A 19,793-nucleotide genomic window follows, 5' to 3' on the forward strand; every position below is an offset into this window, starting at 1 on the left:
TTCATGTTTATTTCAAATGTACAGTTATTATCTGAGCTCCCGTGTCTTATTCATAAAACAGTGATTTATTTTTCAATCTCAACACTGTTGTTTCAGCTATCTGGGATCAGCTTTTGGATAAGACTCAGTCCCCGAGGGTGAGCGCCGCTTCCATAATGTCAAAGTTATCAAGATCTGAAGCAACACTGCTCTCTAGTGGATACTTTCTATAAGACAGTCCATATTTATGCATTACAGAAATTGAATGCATAAACGTCTTGCAAATGTAGCCTACACTTCTGGTCAAAGATTGGAATAATTAAGTTTTTTTTTATGCTTTTGAAAGAAGTCTCTTATTCTCATCAAAGCTGTATTTAGGCCTATTTGATAAAAACAAAAAAACAAACAAAAAAAAACAGTAAAAATAATAAGTGAAATATTATTAAAATTAATTTCAAATAATCTTTAAATTAAGTTATTTTAAAGTGTAATCTATACCTGTGATGACAAAAATTAACTTTCAGCAGCCATTACTCAATGGTTCTTATTATCAGTGTCAAACTGTTTGTTTGTTCTTTGTTGTTTTTTTTCTGCTTCATATTTTTGTGGAAACCGTGATAAAAAAGAAGAAGAAGAAGAAGAAGAAGAAGCCAGGCTTATTTGATGAAAATAAAGTTCAAAATAACAGTATTTCTTTTAAATAGAAATATTTTGTAATGTTATAAATGTCTTTACTGTCACTTTTGATCAATTTAGTGCATCCTTGCTGAATAAATGTACTAACTTATCTTTTAAAAATATTACTAACCTTAAACTTGTAAGTTGTAATGGATCAAGGTTTCCACAAAATAATGTAGGCTGTAATCAAAAATATATATTAGTTTTCAATATTGATAATAATAATAAGAAATGTCTCTTGAGTACCAAATCAGCATATTTATTTGCACATAATTCAGCAGATGATTTCTGAACGATCATGTAGGACACTACGGACTGGACCAATCGCTGCTGAAAATTCAGCTTTGCCATCACTGGAATAAATTATATTTTACCATATATTAAAATAGAAAACAGTTCTTGTAATTTGTAATAATATTTCACAACATTATTGCCATTGCTTGATTTTGATCAAAAATCAAGTAATAACAGTAATATTGTGAAATATTATTAAAATGCATTTAATTGCCTTGGTGAGAGACTTTCAAAAACATTACTGCAAAAAAATTTATATTTTTTCTTACTTTTCTTACTTAGTGTTTTTGTCTTGTTTCCCATCCAAATATCTCAAAGTTATTACATCAAGATGCATTTACTAGATAAAATAGCATAAGATATAAACAAGCAAAATTATCTTCCAGTGGGGTAAGAAAAATAATCTTAAAACAAGATTACTTTTCTTACCCCACTGGCAGATCATTTTGTTATGACGTCTAAAGAAGATGTGTGTTGCTACCGGAGCGAGGAGGGTTTTGGAGGAGCATGTCCGGTTGTTCCCAGCCGGTCAACCGATTCAGGGCTTGGACATAGGGCTAGGAATGCACACGCTTCGGCTTTGTGCCAACCCCACCACCTCTGGTGCTTCAAGGCGCAGCAGTTTCCAGTGAGCTGTTGGCACCGTTTCCGCTTAGGAATGTTGCGGAATTAAGAGGAGATACACTCCCTCCTAGGAGGGTGTTGGAGAAGTATGGTTGATTTGTTTCCTGCCAGTCATCCTCTTCAGGGCATTGGATATGTTACTCAGTCTACCCTTGAGGTCAGTCTCCAGAGACTGATATATCTTTCAGGCCAACAGAAAAAGGAGAGTGTTGCCTCTCGAGGGATTATTGGGGTTCTCAGGGGCTCCCTGTAGAGTTAGCTTCCTTCAAGGAGGATTGTACTAAATTCAGCTTGGTTGCTTCCTGCTGGTCAGCCACTTCAGGAGACTGAGCTTAGCTCTACAAGTATACCCAAGGTCAGCCTCCAGAGGCTGGTTCCAAAGAAGGATGGGGGTTGCATCCTATTATAGACCTGCATCTATAGATCTCCTATACTCTGAGGAGATACAGATTCAAAATGTTGATGATACCTCTTATTGTGAGGCAAATCAGGTCCAAGGACTGTTTTGTCATGATCTATCTAAGGATGCATATTTCCAAATTTCCATTCTTCTTCAACACAGGACGTTTCTGAGGTTCGCTTTCAGAGACGAATCGTACCAGTATCGGGTTCTTGGTGCATGGATGCAGAACTCGCTCCTCTTATATTGATGACTGGCTGATTCTAGCACAGTCTCAGGAGATGGCGGTCAGGGTTGAGACCAAATGCCAAGAAGAGTATGCTTCTTACTCTGCAAAGGACAACTTTCTGGGAGTTGTTGGGACTATTCTGACAGCAGTGTATAGAATCAGGCTACGCCAGGATGTCACTATAAAGCAGTTTCAGAGACTGCTGGGACTCATGGCAGCTGCGTCCAACGTGATACCTTTTGGCCTGCTGTACATGAGATCATTACAGTGGTGGGTCAGAACCAAGGGGTTTTCCCTAAGGGCAATTCTTTCCACAGGATCAAGGTTACACGTAGATGCCCTCATACCTTGGTGATGTGGAAAAAACCTTGGTTTCTGTCCCAGGGACCTGTGTTAGGGGCGTCCTGTCATCGTAACATGTTGGAAGGCTCACAGGCTTGGGAGCGATCTTGGAGGGTCGCTCGATTCAGGGCCTGTGGGGAGAGCCTCATATCTCATGGCACATAAACTGCCTGGAAATGTTGGCTGTCTTTCTAGCTTTGAAGTACTTCCTCCCAGACTTCAGGAGCTACTTTATTCTAATTCGAACAGACAACAATTTGGTGGTCTCCTACATAGAGTGTTGTGGCTCGAGGCCCCCTCAGTGAGCTTGGGAGTTCTAAGAAGGCTTAGAGAAAGAGGTCCTAAAATCAGGTTCAGGCCTCTGAGGGCGCAATAACGAGGAGGAGCGAAGTCCATCCACTCCTCTGCGGAGCCCTCAGAAAAATCAATATGTCAACCCTGACGCCTACAGCAACTCGGTTTCCAGTGAATGCAACCTCAATGTCCACCCGACCACGCTGCGGCCATGAGGGGTTCGTCCTCCCCAAGGAGGCCTGTAGAAGAATTAGTTTGGTCGCTCTCTGCCGTTCACTCGCTTCAGGGCACCAAACTCAGTATTCAGAATGCACCCAAGGTCAGCCTCGAGAAGCTGATTCCTTTGGTAGAAAAGACGAGAAATCAACAGGGGTCTTCACGGGCCCAAAATTTGTACCTGAACTCGAAGAGACCCGTAAATGTGCTACACTGAACCGACCCAGACCCGTTGATCATTTGAACATTGGACCCGGACCCGTGCAGAACCAAGAAATGCCATAAATCTACTACCCGGAACCGACACGGAACCATCTATTATTTGAAAGTTGGACCCGACCTGACTGGACCCAATTGGCATATATTCCAAATCATATTGCTTTTGTATCTCGAGTTCATTCCTTTTGAACTATAATAATGATTGCTCCTTCAGTGTCATGGCCGCTGACTTTAGTATTATTTATTTGCAATCATCTCTGTGCTCTCTGAGCAGAGTCTGACCAAAACTTTTGATAAAATAAAACGGTTCATTCATAATATTATTATAAAAATGGGAGAAAGAAAGTGTGCACGCTTTGAGACTTGGAGATTTGAAGTTTGTTTGGATTTAATGTTGCACATAATAGGAACAGGAAAACTCATGATCACCATGCGCTTGCATTAACTCCGCCCGCTCTGATTCTGAGGGCTGGGGTCGGTCGTCTTTTTTCCCGGCGGACACTTTTTTCATACTAATTTTACAAATTACAAAACACATGCACAGCGCTGACTGACTCTTATCATGGCCGGGTGTTCATCCTATCGACCCAGTGCAGACTGGCACACCAGATCCTCTTGTGGACCTAGGGGAAAATTCTTTCACAGAGCAGTTTATATTCCTTGATACCTCAATGTGGGAGCAGACATCCTGTCAAGGCAGGGGCTGAGGCCCGGGGAGTGGAGACTCCACTCTGAGACGATTAATTTGGAGGGAGTTTGGCTGGGCGGAGGTGGGTCTGCAAGAGATGACTCACTGTCTTCTCTGGTTTTCCCTCATGCATCTAGCTCCTCTGGGACTGGATGCCATGGTACAGACGTGACCAAGGCTATGTCTATGTGCTTTTCCCCCAATCGCGCTGCTCCCAATTTGGTTTTCGGACCTTCTATTGTATGCCGGGGGCACATTATAAAATTATAATTGTGGGTCTTACCCCTGAGGGGAATCAGCTCCTGAATCCTGGTGTCTCAGCTGAGGTTGTAGAGACCATCTTAAACCCTAGAGCTCCCTCCGCTAGGAAACTTTATACCCTAAAGTGAAGAGTTTTCACTTTATGGTGCAGAGAACATCAGTTGGACCCAGTTAAGTGCCCAGTGGCTTCTGTGCTGGAGTTCCTTCAAGATAATTTTTCTGCCGGTCTTTCCCCATCCATGCTTAAGTTCTATGTGCCTTCCACGCACAATTAAGCGGTGGACCACTGGGGAAGCACCTCGTTTTTGTGGCAAAAGAGGGCTGCCTGGCTGGGGTGCGTTTCCCAAAAGCTTCGTTGGCCAACCATGTTCGCAAGTTCCATCATTATCAGCATAGTTCAACGAGTCCTTGTTTCCCGAAACCATCGTTCCAACGAACATTCGTAAACAGCATCGCGAAATTGTGTGGTTGGAATGACAGCTCTCCACCTGTGGTTAGAAGCATAGTTTCTAGTTTGCATGACATGTGGACTTAATAAATCCTTATCTTGAGCCAAATAAGCAAGCTGACATTCAGTACAATCTGTGTCTTTAATTTAGAATACATAAAACTGTAATTTACGTCTTTTACTTTGTCAAGAGATTTAAAGCACAGTTTTTGAAGACTGCGCATGTGTGAACGTGCTCGACTATGTAAGAACGAGCTTATGATTGAATCTGGAAATAAAGCAAAATAACTGAGAAAAATGAGAAATAGTCCTCAAATGCCATGTCTGTAATTTATATCAAAACATCTAGCGTCAATTCGAACTCAAACAGTTTCATTAAAAGAAGGTATTACTCACTCCACCATGTGACAATATGGTTTCGGGAAACAATCGTGACTAGCTAGTTGATTTCTTCAACGATGAATTGCACTACAGTCTTTAAGCAGCGAGTTACGTCGTTGTTCGGGAAACGTACCCCAGATCAGCAAGTGGATTGTGGAAGCAATTTTTATGGCTGTCCTCGCCTCTACCCAAAGTATTGCATCTAGTATGGCAACGAGAATTGTTGTCGGGGGCATCCCTTTGTAGCTTCCGCGGTACACCATCACACGTCACAAGGTGATGCAGCACCAATCAAGACTGGACAAGTTGCACACATGCTTTAGATGCAGATGCAGAGGTGTTGCTCTAAGTGTCATCATTCGACGCAGCATCTCGTTCCCTTCTCAGGGAACAAAGGTTACAGTCGTAACCTGAGATGTTTTTTTGTTTTTTTTCTGACAGGGACAGAAAAGCTGAAATAGCTCAGTGTCTGTTAGTGATAGACCACTTCCAAATCATTGTCTGATATTTGACTTTAACATTATAGAAGATATATTGACTCTGAACATGTGGTCAATTTATTGCAGTCAAATCAAGGGACTGGGAGAATTATTACAGAATGTTTGAGGGATGCTCATTAAATAGTCTGCAGCAGACCAGAGAAATGGTAAGTGACGTTTAATTTTTCTCTCATGAGAAAGTCAAGAAAACAAGAAACTTTGTTCTGTTGAGGTCACATGCATATTGTATGCATTAAGAAGTTTGAATTTTTTTCTCATGAGAAAGTTAAAGAGGCAATATGTAGTTTTCAGCGGCCTCTAGCGGTGATGTTTCAGATTGCAACCAATACAAAGCGGAAGTTTCTCCTTGATTCAAAAGCCCTGCCGATGTTGATCCGATTCACGTTTGGCCTGACGAGCTTCAGCAGATAAAACTTTTTTTAGTTTTTTTATCATTATGTGGAGTTTGTGTTGGCGTCTGTGTTGTGCTGGGAGCACGTCGTTTCTTTGTGTTGGCAGTTCCCTTTCAAGGGAACTCGCGTTGCGTCGAATTGACGCTATGGGGAACGCTTTGCGTGATGACGTCTTGAAGCACATGTAAAATCAGTCCAATGGTGTGGCGGAACGTCAGAGGCGGGTGACGTCACATACCAGGAAGCTATAAAAGCCGGCCCGAAACAGAAAACGAAAGCTTTCTGAGTCTTCAGTTGCGCTCTGTGTGAAATCTGTCTGTATATTTGGTGTTGTCTGTCTATATCATATATATATATATATTCAGTATGGCGAGCAAGCAGCAGTTTAGAGTGTGTGTCCATCCCCCGTGGTTTGGGATTCAGTGTCGATGCAGGCGCGCCTATCACCGCCACGCATAGATTCCATCCTTGCAGCTGTGAAAAGTGTAAAGCTAGGCCAGCTACTCACTGTCAAACAGTTCCAGAGACTGTTGGGTCTCATGGCAGCAGCTTCCAACGTGATACCTTTTGGACTACTGTACATGAGACCCCTACAGTGGTGGCTCAGGACCAGAGGGTTTTTCCCCGAGGGGCAACCCATTTCGCACAATCAAGGTCACGCGGCGATGCCTACGTGCCTTGGTTATGTGGAAGAAACCTTGGTTCCTGTCCCAGGGCCCAGTGCTGGGAGCTCCTTGTCGTCGCAAACTGCTAACGACGGATGCTTCCCTCACGGGTTGGGGAGCGATCCTGCGGGTCGCTCATCTCAAGGTCTGTGGGAAGACCATCATCGTTCCTGGCATTCTATAGCCTAGAGATGTTAGCTGTCTTCCGGGCTCTGAGGAGCTTTATCACAGGTCTCAGGGTACACCATGTGTTAGTACATATGGACAACACGTCGGTAGTCGCCTATATCAACCACCAAGGGGGTTTGCGCTCGCGCCCATTATCCGATCTGGCACGCCATATCCTCTTGTGGTCCCAGGGGAAGTTGCTGTCACTCAGGGCAGCCTACCTGCCCGGGGTTCAGAATATAGGAGCAGACACTCTGTCGAGACAGGGGCCGAGGCCCGGGGAATGGAGGCTCCACCCCGAGGTGGTGGAGCTGATATGGAGGGACTTTGGTCTCCCTCACGCATCCAGCTCCTCTGGACTGGATGCTATGGTACAGACGTGGCCGAGGCTACGTCTGTACGCTTTTCCCCCAGTGGCTCTGCTCCCGGGAGTTCTGGAGAGAGTTTGCAGGGACCGGGTTTGCCTGCTTCTTTTAGCCCCGCGCTGGCCGGGCAGAGTATGGTTTCCCGATCTTGTGTCCCTCCTCGACGGGCATCCTCTGGAGCTTCCTGTCAGGAGGGACCTTCTGTCCCAAGCAGGGGGCTCAATATTTCACCCCCGCCAGAACGGTGGAACCTGTGGGCTTGGCCTCTGAGGGGGCCCAGCTCATAGAGTCAGGTCTCTCAACTGAGGTTGTTGAGACCGTTCTACAGTCCAGAGCTCCCTCCACGAGGAAACTTTATGCCCGGAAGTGGAGAGTATTCACTTCTTTGTGTAGTGACCGTCGGTTGGATCCAGTCAACTGCCCAATTGGTACAGTTCTGGAGTTCCTGCAGGACCGGTTCACTGCAGGTCTGACCCCGTCCACTTTAAAGGTTTATGTGGTGGCCGTAGGTGCTTACCACAGTCCTTTGGGTGGAATGTCTGTGGGGAAAGACCCTTTGGTATCTCGTTTCCCTCGTGGCACTTGGAGGTCCTCCTCCCTTTCGAAATCGGACCAGGAGGCGAATAATTTGCTTTGCCCTGTTCGGGCGTTAGACGCATATGTCCACAGAGCTGCCCTGTGGCGGAAAAGTGATTAATTGCTCCCCTAACAAGGGAGGTCCAGTGTCTAAGCAAAGGATGAGCAAGTGGGTGGTTGAGACTATCTCACTTGCTTATGAGGCGGCTGGGCAGCCTTCTCCTTGGGCTGTCCGGTCGCACTCTACTAGGAGTATGGCGGCCTCTAAGGCCCTTATATCAGGAGTATCTTTACAGGACGTTTGTGATGCGGCAGGCTGGTCCTTACCGCACACCTTCGTCAGGTTCTACTCTTTAGACCTAGACTCTACTCCAGGGTCTCAGGTTTTGTCTTCCTAGTGCTGCGCAATTGATTTCACACAGGACAGACATTTGTAGCTATGGTGGAGTTGGTATAGACGTTCTCCATAGCGTCAATTCGACGCAACGCGAGTTCCCTTGAAAGGGAACGCCTCGGTTACGACTGTAACCTCGGTTCCCTGAAGAGGGAACGAGCGTTGCGTCACCTTGCCATATCTCCTTCATGCCTGTCAGCACGACTTCAGACTCTAAGAAACTTTCGTTTTCTGTTTCGGGCCGGCTTTTATAGCTTCCTGGTACGTGACGTCACCCGCCTCTGACGTTCCGCCACACCATTGGACTGATTTTACATGTGCTTCAAGACGTCATCACGCAAAGCGTTCCCCATAGCGTCAATTCGACGCAACGCTCGTTCCCTCTTCAGGGAACCGAGGTTACAGTCGTAACCGAGGCGACTTCTTGTCACAAGTTGCAGTGTCGTCGCTGTTGAGTGCAAAGTCAGTAGACAGTGCGAGAGGCTCTGGCTTTTCAGGCCTTCCCGCTGAGGTCTCTCCAGCGCTGGAAGGCTTTTCTAATATTAACGCGGATGCTAAAGCTCTTGCCTGGTAACCCTTCTTTTTCCAGTGATTTTCCTCTAACCTTTTCTCATTTGTAATGTCTCTCAGCCATCTCTCTTTCAACAGTCTTTCTTCACATCAGCCTCTTGCTCAACTCTCCTCCCCATCATGAGTGTATAACACCCCCTACTGTTGATATATGGCTATGAATATGTTGTGGTGCTTGTTCAGGATCCAATTTCAACAGCATTTCTCCGAAATTGTTTACTGCACTTTTAATTTCTTAATGTTAAAAATATGTCTGTCAGTAGAATATAAAAATTAAAAAAAAATTAATATATATATAGTGATTTATTTGTACTTTGTTCCTCCGTACTTTTATGGTGTTTTTTGTAATTTTGAATGCTAGTCAGCAAGTGCTTTCTTTTTATGTAGCAATATGAATGTAGCAAACTTCATCTCACACCACAAAGGAATTCCTCGACCCCACTGGCTTCGGTAGACCACGCAGTTTATTGACAGAGGACAGACAATCAAAACACAAGCCTTCAGGTTCACTCTCTTTCAGCTGACTCTCTCCAGTCACAGGCTGTTCTGAGAGAGCATTTTATACAATAAAGTCTTGTATTGAAACAGTCAATTTATTTCTGTGTCTCACTTATGAAAGTTCACATTCACACAAAACAAATTAAAGAAATTAAATTCCATCAAAAGTACATAAATTTTTACATGTAACGAATATGTCTCAATTTGTTAGATCGTATAGTTTTTTTTTTTTTTTTTTTTTTTTTTTCTGTTATTGTTGTTGTTAAACATACCTGCAGTTTATTGACAGAGGACAGACAATCAACACACAAGCCTTAGCCTTCAGGCTCACTCTCTTTCAGCTGAAGTATGTATGAGAAAAGACACGTTAAAGCAGGGCTCAGTAGTTTCGGGATTTCTTCGCTGTATTCTCGCTTTTTGCTCGCAGGTTTCTCTCTAGAGCTCCCCCCACAGCTTCGGAATAGATATTTGACAACACTGTTGTAAAAACTCGTTGGCGATTCTCAGACACCAGAGGCTAGTAGATCAACGACATCAAAGCAGATGGGACATTCTTTAAAACGTCTTCTTCATTTGGATTCGAACAGCGTGAGGGAGCGCAAAAATGACAGCATTTTAGCAGATTTCTTTTGGCCATAAAGCAATTGTTTACATCGCGAGACCTGATATCACGCGGTACTTCCTGACGCGGCGGCCGGCGGCCCGCCGGCTCAAAGTTGCAAGTGCGGTTTTTCCGCTCACAGGGCACCAGGTGGGTGCGAAACGACCACCATTCAACCCGAAATAAGTAATATAACCATTCCAATGACTCCGAAGCTGTTCAGTTAAGGTAAAAAAGTTACTTAGATCACCTTTAAGTACCATCCTCCCTAACAGCAACTGCAATTTATCTAATACACAGGTCACAAATATGGCTATAAACATCCAAATGAAAGCTACACACTTTTAATATACTAAACGACATTTCCACAGATTCAATCCACCAAAATTATATGTGGAGAAACGTATTAACAGGGAAAAACCGCACTCAAATTTGGCGCGCAGGCGGCATATAAAACAAACACGTGCGTTTATAAAAATCCAAAAATACATTAAACTGTAGGCAGAAAAATGCATATATAAACTTTTTTCCGGTTTTATGATACTTCTATAATTAATATTAACTTGGAACTTCACCTAATACAGCATATTTTCGCTCTTAAATGCAGAGCACTGAAGAGACATGGCTGTTGTGAGAGAGCAGACGCGCCCGGTCCATTACCAATGACGTCACTCACAGAACAAACTCAAAATATTAATTATAAATAAAAATAAATATACATATTGTGTAACAATACGTGCATAACAAAATATACACTTGCATAACAAAATAAAGACGATATTGATGATGTAAGTAATTGTTATTGTTTATTGTCTTTTTAACCAATTTAATAATTAAACAAATGTTTGCTGGAAAAGTTACCAGGAAAACTCCAAACACTACATGAATATCCTGCTAAACATTTTTTTATCATATATAGAAGGCAGAAACCATAAATATTCAGAACAATAAAAGGGCAGAATTATCAGTTTTATGGGTGTATTGGGAATTGTCATGTTTACACAACAACACTACACACATTCCTCTCGCAGTGAGAATGGCTGATTCTCTGTGTCCCTGGCTGATGATCTGCTGACTGATGGAATGAGCAGGAGAAGTAGGCCAGTGAGCAAGCAGAGGAAGGCAGCAGTGGGAGCCAGCATAAAAGACGGACCATAGTGCACACTGAGCTGCAGATGAGGGCACACTATGTGTCTGCGCTGGAGGCCGTACCGCTCTAAAGAGTCCGAGACCTGCACCCACACAACAAACAACAGCACTACCGACATGATTAAGACACCTGCATATGAAAAGAGAGAACATTTGAGTAAAATCACTGTTAAATCACTATAAAGTAAGTTTTTTTTTTTTTTTTTTTTGCTTTCAACTACAATTTTTTTTCTCACCCCCAGTTATAAAGAGAGCCCCTCCAGCCTCATAAAGGCGATGGCTGGTCCCTGCGGTTGCACAGATTGTGACAAACCCACCAATCATCACAGAGAGGACTCCCAGAACAAATATAACACACCAAAAGCTCCTTTGCACTGACAATGGAAAATCGAGTTTTATTACTTTGACCACACAGCAAATGAGAAGGAATTCCATCACATTGTCAACATTATTGTAGAACAAACTGCTGCTCGAAATCTCACCTGTAACAGAGTCAGAGATTCGGATCTTTGGTAGTCCTGAAATGGGAGCATGTGACAAGTAGGCTGGCATGCAAACCTTCTGGGATGGCTGATTGGCTGGTGAAAAATGAAGGAGTGTGTTTACAAGAAAGAGCAAATAGTCGGGTGTTGTGCTTCATCTGTAGAAAAAAGGTCAAGTTACATCAGGCATGTTCATTTAAAAATACGTGTCAGCAAAAATGTAGTGCTTTTAGGAATTCTAGCTATCTATAGAAAGGAGGAAGTGAAGTGCAGATGTGCGCAGATAAGAAAGTATACTGTGCATTCAGAAAGTATTCAGACACCTTCCTCTTTTTTTTCACATTTTTCAAAATTTTTACGCCTAATATGCAAAAATTCTACACTGTAAAAAAACTTTTGAACTTTATGGAAAAAAACTGGCAGCTGTGGTTACCAGAATAATACTGTAAAAAAACACATCAAACCGTAAACATACTTACGGAGTTACATGTAAATTTAACATTTTAAACATGTGAATTCAACATTCAACATGTTGAAATATTAATATCTGTTCTGTACCATAGTATTACACTGACAAACCAACAATCACAGGAGTAATGAGAGTCACATGATTAATCAAAGCTCATCACAAGTGGGTTTTTTTTACAGTCTATGGTTCTTCCACAAGCAAGTTAATATTAATATATATAGGAGGTGCACAGTGTCATTCACACAAACATTAAACACCATCATGGTAACACACATGAAATTTTAAAAATACAATAAACATTAATTTAACAACCTTAAATGTAACATAAAACCCTACATAACTGATTATAAAAAAAAAAAACTAAGAAAACTATGACGAAACTTTATTTACTAAAGTTATTTCAACAAAAATACATTAAATGTGAAGTGTCACGCAGGGAATTGTGGGAATGTCAATTTACGTTTTTTCACTGTAAATGATTCAATGACTTGTTCGTTTTTGACATTACAGTAAAATGACATTAAATGTACCATGAGATCTATCACAGTTATTTACCGTATATAGTAAGGAAACTTTCTGTTAACCAATTAACAGTTTTTCACTGTAGCATTTTTACAGTCTTTTACTGTTAAAATCACGATCATTTTTTACAGTGTACACTAAAAACAAGTGCAAGTTTATCAAAAAGAAGGTCCTGGTGATGGGATATCACATTGCGTAGCCTACTGTATCCCTATTTAGACCATATGGCAATTTCAGAGAAATTCAGACTGGTGTAGGAAAAACAGCATTTAAACCCTTTTAGCACAAGGCTACTATAATAAAATACATAAACAATGTGTCACGTTATGTTGGTGTATTGGTTTCCTTTTCATGGACTTTTAGTTTGTATTGCTTTATTTCCTGTGTTTTTCTTCCCTTGTCTTACAGTGCATCTGAAATCGCATACGGTGTAAATAGGTACTACAGTACATTTTAATTTGAACTTACTTTGCGACCCAAGTCATCCGGGTACTTTCTGTCTACTGTTTTTCGAATACTATGTATTCAGACATACTACTCTCTTGGCGTATTATTTTTCCCATACTATACAGTAAAGAAGTATTCGAATTTCGCAGTGTTGGTTTCTAGTTTGTGTTCCTTTGTTGTCATGTAGTTCACAGCTTGTATTTAGTTACATTGCATTGCGTATATGGGCCATTCTACAGAATTGGTTCAAAATCAGAGTTGGAAACATCTTGAAAAATATGTATTTTTCCACAAATTTTGTATGTATGCAAATTGTAATATCCAAGTTACACATTAATTGCGCAGCTAATTCTCATATTGTATTTTCAGAAAGTTTTTAAATATTTTTCCTCTCCCCAAATTGGTCACTACCGAAACACAATAATATACGTATAATCTAATAAGGGTTATATCGACCTATTAAGATTTCGTTTACATCTACGTTAAATAAATTAATTTATTTTATATTTATTTTTTTGCTATTTAATTAAAACATTTTCACAAGTAAATCAATAACAATGATTATTTTAACAATATTTCAAGTGTAATTTATGAGATGTTTTGTATTTTGAATCCAGTCTTTCTTTGTATAAGGCATAAAGTTAATCATACTGATTTCAAAGTTAAGGATTTATTACTTTGAATATACATTGAACCAAACACTATCATAACATCTTAGTTGGTATTTCAATATACTTTATTTTGACAAAACATCCCATGTTTCGGTCGTGACTGCACATTTTAGGTATAGTGACAGTAATGTTTGGTTGCAACCACATCACGTTACAGAATTTTAACTTGCGTATTAAACACTACTAAAACATACTGTGTTCCCGTGCCACTTGCCATGCCTCTTGCATCCACTCATTCATACTAATGTTGTAAGGTTGTGTTCCCTTTTGTCACCACCAAAACAATGATGTCACAACCAAAACTTCACCACATGTTTCGGTAGTGGCAATTTTAGATACTTTTGAGCCTAGCTCAAAGATGCACATGGTCAGCACATGGTTAGCTAGCACAGTTCTGAACAGTTGTACACAGATAAAAACTAAATTGTATGGAATAACACCCCAAAAAGTGTGCTTAATTGCAGAAAAAAAGGTGTTTAGTAGTGACGTTTCGCAATGCACACAGATTTTCAGATTTTTTAACACATTTACTTCGAAATGATGGGACCTATCAGCTATGAGAGAGAGGGACACAGGAAAATTTCCTAATCAAAAATATAGGGGTGTAGTTAAAATCCGTCTCAGCCAATGGACTAAAACACTGTTCAAAAAAATTAACACGGAAGGTTGTGCACTTTACATAATATATTTATATTTGGTTTACTTATAATAATTATGTTTGTTGACTTGAAATGTTTTTTTTTCTATTAAGGTCCACGTAACTATGGTACTTCACAGTACAAAATCCTACAAAATCCTAACCGTTGTCTAAACACAAACCATTTATGTTAAGTAAAAGCTTCTTACATCCAGAGGGTGGCAGTACAGTGCGACGCCAACTGCCATTTTGCCCTAACTTAATTTGATTGTGTTCAATCTGCTTAAATATATGTAAAATTTAAGTTTACTTAATCCGTTTATGTTGGGTTACATGAATGATTTGTGTTGCATTAACTGAAACTGGGTGGTGCTTGTTAGTTTGTTTAATTCTGTGTCACTAAAATAAATGCAATCTTAACGGATGAATGAATATAAAAAATATGAATACCTGAATCATGTCAGGGAGCCTTTTAAAAATTCACTTTGAGACTACTTAATGGGTCACTAAAAATGACTTAATTCCATGGTGTTGAAGTTACATGAACAAATTATGTTTGTTTAACGTAACCCAGTTATGTGGAACCATTTGACATAAAAAAAGTTAAAGCCAACATATACATTTTTTGTGACATGAAAATGCGGGACACATTTTTTTTACATGTTTCTTGATAAATATATATATATAGGCTATATATATATTTTTTTTACTTTTTGTTCAAAATCAAAAATATATTTTTAAAAACAACAATGGTATAAAATGCAAACAAAATTATCATCTTCATAGTTTGAAATTTAGGGGTTAGGGTTCAGGACAGCCACCTCCCAAATGAAAGAGTCCAATAAATTATGATTGTATTTATATATCATATCATATCATATCATATCAAACTTTTATTACAGACTCAAAGTCCAATTTAAAAAAAGAAAAAAGACATTGAACAACATACAACCCATACAATCCATCACAACCCATAAAATTTTGTAAACATAGAGTTACAAAATACACCAGTACCAGTGTCTCCACAGCTTTGACTGATACCGTGTAGTACTAACCCTTATATTTGATAAACTCACAATAATTTCATTTTCAGAAGCATTAAGTCGGCAGATAAATCTATACATAAAATTACGTAACAGTGCTTTAAAAGTGATTACTCGTACACTCACAAACATTTCACTTGCACTATGCCATCTAGGTCTCCTTAGTAGGATTCTCATAGCATCGTTATAAGCTACTGGCAGCTTCTGTAAACTAGATGTTCTATAGTTACACCACAAATGAGCAGTATAAAATGTTGTACAATATGCTTTAAAACCGGATGTCGGAGGCTTTGTTTAACCGGAGGCTTAACCGGATGTCACTCAAAAAATGAATTTTGGCCTCTTGTTAAAATAATTAATTAAAATAAGCAAAATTATATTATGCTTACTGATATCTTAAATATTATTGTGGGTTTCAAAAGATAATTGCTTTTTAAATGTGTGCTGTTGTTGTTGTTGTTGTTGTTGTTGTTGTTGTTGTTGTTGTTGTTGTTTTGATTGTGGGACAGCAGTTTGCACCAATTCTTTAGAATGGCCCATATATAAACTTCTGTTGCTTAGTTCATGGTCTTGTGTTGGTTGTGTATGGAGCACACTGTTACGTTTTATTTCTGTGTTAGATATCACACTTTTGTTTTAAGTTCAGCTGTTCCTGGTACTTATATGATCCACATCATCATCCTCATCATAATGTAACAAAATTAACTTTTTTTTTTTCAAATGCAAGCAATTTAACAAGCAATTGTGCAATTATTGTTTTTAAGTTCCAAGTTGCATGCCAAGTACAAAAGGAGTTGACCTACTGATCCAAAAAGCCAGCATGTCCTGCTCTTCATTTGTACCGCTATAGGAACATCTCCAAAAGAGGCCCTCATGGTAGAACAGGGTGTTTTCAGCTTTAATGTCTGGTTGTGTTTGAGAGATATCCTAATAGATAAATAAAAACTACATATAAAAATCAATTTAAAATGTAAATTATTCAAAAATAATTATCTTGCTGAAAAGTCACCACTGCATTTGGGGCCACTTACAAACTGTCTTTGAAGAACCCAAAATATTTTATCTGTGGCAAAAGTTTCTTTCTTGTTGTTTCAATGAAACATATCAACTACAATACGATGTAGGTGAAACGCGTGCGTGTAGACAGGCAGATAAAGACAAGGATGAAAAAAGTTCCAACACACGGTTTAATAGAATAATCCCAACAGGTATGAGTATAAACAGTCAGCAGGGTACACACACACATAACTTGAAACGTAGACCAAACAGAAAATGAATGTGAGGGATAAATTTATAAAGCAAACACAAACGAGGATAATTAATAGAACACAACTGACACGGATGAACTAATAATGACTGTAACCAAGGATACAGACAAATGACAACCTGAAAGTCCATGAAAACAACACTAAACAGAACATAATGTGACAGTAGGCTTATGATTCTAATGGTATGAAGGATTAATGTATTCATTGTTTGTCTGATAGCCTTTCAGAAGCTCTGTATTGCTGAATTCTCAGTCACTTGATTGTATAGTTAAAGTCTAATAAAACACATGAACAAATAATTTTAACACATGGCAAATATGTCCGATCCTTACCTCTGTGACTCTGAAAAAAGCCGCATGATCACATGATTCAAATGCCATAAGCCAGTAATCGGACCCAAGAGATCCCAGGACGAACACTGAGCTTAGAGCTCCAAAAAATCCAGCCAAGAACCGTAAAACTACAAGAGGCATAGCTGCTGAAAAACAATTTTCTTGTCAGACTCTTAATCAAATTTAAATGCTCACATTACTAGTTTGTTTGTGTTACCAACACTGTCCAGCTGCTTTGTTAATCATCGGTCCACATTATTTCTTGTCCTTCAACCAAAATGTTTGGTTAAATCTCCCTCCGGTGTGGCCACTCTGCAATGACCAATGATAAAAAAAGACCAGACACCACTATTCTTAGAGTCTGTAGGGACTCATAAGTCTGACCCAGTTCAGCTAAATAAATCCAAACCTATCCATCAAAATAATCATCTTTTTATGTAACTGAAGAGACCTATGTGTGACTGATATGTTTCATCAATGACAGTAGCATTTCTGAAATCAAGTTAAACTGTGTAATCAGAGAACTGGATTTTCATGAACGTAATCTGGTCTGGTGAGGTAATGGAATAGAAAATAGCATCTGTCATCATGCATTACTTGAGTCAGTATTTGGTTTCCTTCTTTAATAAAAATAGCTGTATGACTTTAACCGTGAAATAGATCTACATATATACACATGTAGGTATATTAAATAGGCATCCATTTGTCTGCACATATTCACAAAGACAAACAGCACAAACTTAAAAATCTGTCTGGCTTTTAGAAATTGGATTATTAAAAAAAAACTGTTTAAATTGAGTAATTTAAGTGGCTTGCATAACTGGATTTGTTAGCAAGAATAGGTCAAAAGAATGGATAAAAAGTAACGTATAAGCTCTGCAAGTCAATTATAAAATGAACTGGAATCTTCAAGAATAGCATAAATATAATTTATAATATAATTCCCATAATATAATTTCCATAGTTTCAGTATGGTATAGACTTCCTCATTTTGTAATAGTCTAATAAAGTAATTTTTAATAGGCAAAGGACTAGGATGGATCATGCAGCACTTGTCCCATTGAATGCACAAGGTATGCTGTAAAAATGGGAATTTGGTTCCGTCATCATGCAGGCTATGTTTACCTGAAACACGAGTGAAATGCTAAAGATGTTTTAATGATACGCAGGAAGGTAACTTGACCTGTTAAGAGTTCATCCCAGAGCCATAGAGAGAGAGAGTTGCGACACTCTTTGATGTCGCCGCTATGGCTGTCACGTGGTTCATGTAAGCCCCAATAGTTCCAAAACGTACGCTGGCTGTCATGTTCTTCTATGGGACAGACAGCAGCGATTGCATTATTGAACGGTAAATATAATATAAAACACACACCCAAGTACTTTTTCAGCTGTTATTGCATTATTGCATTTTGTTAATGTCAGTTTTGCATTTGGAGATAAGTTTTAGGCTATATTTTTGGAGGGAAAAGCTTAGTGTTCATGTTCGCATGGGTAGTAGCACTGGCTTTAGCGGCTCTAACTTAACTTTTCCATATCATTCATCTGATGATGGACGTCTCATGATATTTATTTTAGCACAACTGGGCAGTATTAGGCTATTGATTCCCGTGATTTTGCTTATAAATTTTTATTCAGCCATTAGCCTACCTTCGTGATCACGCAAAGAGGTCTGCCGTGGCGGTCCGTTCAGAATTCGCTTAGAAGCTAGCTCACTTCTTCTGATGAAAGTGGCCACCCCCAGGACCACAACGTGAAACATGATCATGTTAAGACTAAGAATATTATTTTAAGATTAAGGCCATACACATTATCAAAACTATAACAGATTAAAAATGAATTTAAGCATGGCTGATACAAATGAAGGTTTTCAAATAAAATATTTTTTTATTAAACAATGACAGACAACAAAAATGTGTGCTTGTGTGTGTGAACAAGAAAAACAAAAACCAGGGGCAGGTGATCCATGAAACAGACAGGACTGGTGATGGCCATAAGTTAACAATCCTAAAGGTCCAGCATTGTTCTCACAAGCCGCTTCACTCAAGACAATAATAACATAATGAAAAGTTAGTATATCCCAAAAAATTAAATTAAATAAAAGTTGCCATAAAGGTGGTAGCGATTCATTACCGAACTCTTAGCTGACGAAGTCGCGCTAGCTAACTAACGTTAGCTAGCAGGCAGTGCTTGAAAATTGGTTGAAACAACCAACATAAAATATAAATAATTACGCTGTGCATGTACAAATGAAGACCAGTATAAGCATCGCAAAGGGCCTCTGATACAATATAGACAGTTGACAATTCAAAAGAGGTCGATATTTCGGCAACTTAACTCTGGAACAACTCGACGCGCAGCAATGTAAGTGAATGGTGTCCAACGCCCACATGACAGTGTTTGGAACTATTCCGATCTTCATATCCCGGAAGTAGGCGGTTAAAAGCGCCGCCATTATTTACAACGGAGGTCTATGGGAGTGTCGCAACTCTCTCTCTCTATGGCTCTGGTTCATCCCAATCTCAGCCACTTTCTCTCTGCCCTAAACTCTCCAGCAAAAGCTCTATTCACTCTCCAAATCACTTACAGATAAAATCAGAAGTCAAATAACAGCAGCAGATAATGGATGGTTTGAATCTCACGTTAAAATTGTAATAACACAAGAAAAAACATCATTCTACACTAATCTTTTACTCAGATAAAGTTTAGACAAATGTGCAGGTTGGATAAAAGTTCAGCTTTCTTTGCAGTTTGTTTGTGATATGATGGTGCAATTGCATTCTCTACAATGGGCTCACGCTCATTCCTGTGGTATCTTGCTGATTAAAACGCATCTGATTTAAATCACAAAATCTTATTTGGATGTTTAAAATGTAATATTTAAAAGTAATAGGTCATTTTCAAATATAACAGTGATAGGCAGAGCAGCAAAATGACCTCATACAGATCAACTAAAATGTCTTCCTATATTCATGGGAAAATATGGTATTATAC

The 19,793-nt window shown here is 39.6% G+C and overlaps 1 protein-coding gene across 1 annotated transcript; it reads right to left on the minus strand.

The window, feature by feature from the left end:
• Positions 1-10,545: 10,545 nt before the first annotated feature.
• On the minus strand, positions 10,546-17,253 carry tmem182b (transmembrane protein 182b). Its single transcript, XM_082137010.1, has 6 exons — positions 17,024-17,253; positions 16,803-16,945; positions 16,006-16,129; positions 11,414-11,509; positions 11,168-11,305; positions 10,546-11,061 (listed from the first exon to the last, which is right to left on the minus strand). The coding sequence occupies exons 1-6, from the start codon at positions 17,046-17,048 to the stop codon at positions 10,793-10,795; spliced, it is 795 nt and encodes a 264-aa protein (XP_081993136.1). The 5' UTR covers positions 17,049-17,253; the 3' UTR covers positions 10,546-10,792.
• Between the last annotated feature and the right edge of the window lie 2,540 nt (positions 17,254-19,793).

The sequence above is a fragment of the Leuciscus leuciscus genome, assembly GCF_965113295.1.
Source record: "Leuciscus leuciscus genome assembly, chromosome: 14".
Classification (NCBI taxonomy): domain Eukaryota; kingdom Metazoa; phylum Chordata; class Actinopteri; order Cypriniformes; family Leuciscidae; genus Leuciscus; species Leuciscus leuciscus.